This window comes from Sinocyclocheilus anshuiensis, unplaced genomic scaffold (genome assembly GCF_001515605.1).
Source record: "Sinocyclocheilus anshuiensis isolate Anshui unplaced genomic scaffold, SAMN03320099.WGS_v1.1 scaffold2394, whole genome shotgun sequence".
Taxonomy (NCBI): domain Eukaryota; kingdom Metazoa; phylum Chordata; class Actinopteri; order Cypriniformes; family Cyprinidae; genus Sinocyclocheilus; species Sinocyclocheilus anshuiensis.
Genome location: NW_015555876.1, coordinates 335,633 through 339,243, shown reverse-complemented (window position 1 = coordinate 339,243; position 3,611 = coordinate 335,633). Strand labels below are relative to the sequence as shown.

Sequence of the window (3,611 nt, the reverse complement as noted above, 5' to 3'; positions counted from 1 at the left end):
ACATTAACCCGAACCCGACCCGAAACCCGAAAGTATTTCGGGACCCGTCGGGCTCGGGTCGGGTAGCAGACCTCTAGTCTGCAGCTGGATACTATTGGAGGCTTGTGATGCTGAAGCAGTAGAGGGCGCTCTCTCGTGCTCAAACCTGTTTTCTGTTTCTTCTTGACCAGGAAGAAAAACGGAGAGTGTTAGTTCGGCCTTGGTTGACACAACGGTGGACGTGGAATGCATTCAGTATTACTCGCTGTCACAGCCATGGATCTGTCACTGTGAGAAAAGAGATATTTGTACTAAGACTGGGGAATATACTACAAACCAAAGGAGGAAGCTTTCGCTTGACCTAAACTGGACTTCGCCAGTGAAGGAATAAGTAACACTTGATTAGCTCGCACGCTTTTCTAATCGTTTGCGTTATACGTGCGTTCAAATTACGTGCAAATGATCACCAAAGAGGAACACGTCTAGTTTAGCTTTTGCCCTGTTCTGGTATTCATCGGCTTTGCTCGCACGTCCGCCTTTGTGATGGCTCCGATGGGCATCCGATTGTCCCCGTTCGGCATAACTCTGTTCTGCTTACTAGGATTTGGTGTGATCTATCACCTTTACGCGGGAGTTTTATCTAGTAGAATCGCCTCGTTCAGACTGAAGAGGACTGTGGATCTGAGAGAGCTGCTCGCGCTGTCCATGGAGGCTGCGGTGCAGGGCGGACGTGAGGTGAAGAGGATCAGGGAGGACAACACACTAGAGGAAAAGTCAAAGGGCAAAACAAAAGAAGGGGACAGTGAAAAGCTCACGCTGGGTGATCTGAACTCCAACCGCAAGATGTTCTACCTGATCAAGAACACCTACCCTTATATACAGGTACAGGCAGAGGCGTCATGCCCATTCAAACTGAGGAGGCACGTGCCCCCTTAGATTTTTGAGCCAAGTGGATTTTGAATGCAGCTTCCAAAAGACAAAAAATTGCCGAATGATATATATATATATATATATATATCTTTTTTTTTTTCTTCCCCAGATTCAGTGTGGCACATCAACTGCTAAATTCAAATCTGCGTTCGCACTTTGGCTGGCGCTGAGCCAGAGACAGACACGTTTTTACAGCGCTGCGCATTATAACCAATCGCACACAGGATTCTGTTGAGCTGAATGCATTGGCCAATCAGAGGCGTTTAGATGAGTCCTCTAAATAACACATTTTTTATGGCAGACACACATATCTGATACTTAGGTAAAAAGACTTAATGGATGGTATGTTAGTTGGTAGTTAACGTATTACACTAATAGTTAATGGAGTACACTAACATTAGGCTAACATTATTTTGGCCATCGCATAGATCAACTAACAGGATCTATAAAGGTGCAAATGCATTTACTTATACATATTTGGGAATCGATATATTTCATGATATAGTTAAAACGTTTGGGAATATTTCGAATAGAAAGAAAAAATGTAATAAAACGTCTAAAACATAACCCATGTTATACAGCGCTATTGTGGCTGCTGTGACAAGCATGACAAGCATGACGAGGCCTCCCCCCCTTTCACTTGTGTCCCCTCAAAAATAAGAAGTGCATGGGTACAGGTGGTACAGGTGATCTGAGCTTGAGGATGGGATATGCTTTACCATGGTAACCATATTCTTACTGGAGACATTTTACTAATGTTAACATAATATTCCATCGCCTTGGAACACAGAGTGTAGAAGCTGACTTTAGTGAATATAGTCATGGACAGTTAAAGTGCGTTGTTTAGTACGATAAAATTGTTATATAAAATATTAAGGGCACACGTAAAACATCATTTTGTTAAGCAAATTTATTAATTACTATTCTTCCACTAGATATAGTCCCTGACATTACAGAACAAATATGACGATCTGTAATAGTGCAACAGTCGGGTTCCGGAACTAAAAATGGCATTCATTTTCTCTTAGTCCAGGTGATATGTTCACTTTTTCATAAAAGCATGAAACTTGGTACAGTTGTACAGGTTAGGGCCCTGAACATTTTCAGAAATGGAGCCATCGCAAAAACGCCTCGTGGTTTCCATGGCGACCATTTTACTTTCCGCCATAACCAAATTATGTATTTTGTGTCATATCTCCTAAACCAACCATGATAACACAGAAAAGATCATGTCTACCCCTATGTTTTGATGGTCAAGGATTACAATGATACCACATACAACAACATAAACTGTTCAGGTGAAGAGTTAATGGTGAAATCAGCAATGTGAGAAGTATGATGTAGATAGCTGGAATTAACAATGTGACTAGTTAAAATTCCTTTATAGATATCTCAAATGTGCAAGCAAATACACCTTTGTTAAGCCCCACCTTAAACATTTTATGTGTGACGCCCTATTGAAGATATCTATGACGTCATTACAGATATCTTAAATGGAGTTTTGACTAGTCATAAAGTATTTAGAGATATCTCTAATCCGATTTCTTACTAGTGCAATTATAATTGCAGATATCTCTAATTGTCATTGTGACTAGTCGAATTATAATTATGACTCGTCAAAATACAATTGTTCCTATCTTAAATTATATTTATGGATAGTCAAAACAAACTTAAATGCTAAAACAGCTTGCGATACGAGTTCAAAGCGACTCTAGCCGAACATGTATCGCAAGCCGTTTTAAGTCAAAACTCCATTTAAGATATCTGTAATGACGTCATAGATATCTTCAATCGGGCGACACACATACGCAAAGGTAATTCGAGATATCTCTAATTCAGTTTCAACTAGTCACAATTATATTTTAAGATATCTGAATTGTACCTGCTCCTAGTCGAATGTGCTGTTGTGTGACGTGAGACTAAATTAACTCAGCTCCTCCCAGAGCCCCTCCCCGACTAATGTTTAGTGCTAACTGCTAACAACAGTGGTCTGCTTTTCTTGTCACGGAGCGAAAAGCTACTGGATGAATTACTTCAGGGGTTATTAAATAATATCTGGATGCAGCCATATGTGATAAAAGGTGTCCAGCGTGCATGTATGTATAGCGCTGTGATTTTAATTGAATCGTGTTGCAAAACGGACCAAATGCAGTGTAATGTTCAATAAACGCAAAAAAACGTAAACTGCTCGTCTGATATAGAATAGGACAAAAGCCTGTCTGAGTCCTCTCTGTGTAGTCAACCACTTTTACACATGCTCCAACTACATTTTTATTCACATACTTTTGAATTACTTCGGTATAAAACAGTTTAAAATGACCCAAAGACGCAGGACCTTTATTATACAACTCTTAGACAAAATGGCGGATGACAACAGTTTCCAAGCTAGGATTGGTTAATAAAATGTTTAAGGAGAGGCTTAACAAAGGTGCATTTGCATGCACATTTTAGATATCTATAAATGAATTTTGACTAGTCACATTGTTAATTCCAGATATCTACATTGAAATTCTTCCTAGTTAAAAAGCTAAATGCAGATATCTCCAAATAAAGATCTTCCTAGTCAAAAATCAGATTGAGATATCCATAATTAAATTGCAGATATCTTTAAATGAGTTTTGACTAGGAAGAATTCCAATTCAAGATATCTCTTATTAAGTTTTGCCTAGTCAAAAATCCAATTCAAGATATCTACAACTGTA

General features: G+C 39.2%; 1 protein-coding gene across 2 annotated transcripts in view; it reads left to right on the top strand.

The window, feature by feature from the left end:
• Positions 1–193: 193 nt before the first annotated feature.
• The window catches only part of bpnt2 (3'(2'), 5'-bisphosphate nucleotidase 2), a 31,815-nt gene continuing 28,397 nt past the window's right edge, over positions 194–3,611 (top strand). For both annotated transcript variants that reach the window (XM_016470099.1, XM_016470098.1), the window contains exon 1: positions 194–861. In XM_016470099.1, coding sequence (XP_016325585.1) covers positions 523–861 — 339 coding nt within the window. In that variant the 5' untranslated portion in view covers positions 194–522. The remainder of the gene's footprint in view (positions 862–3,611) is intronic.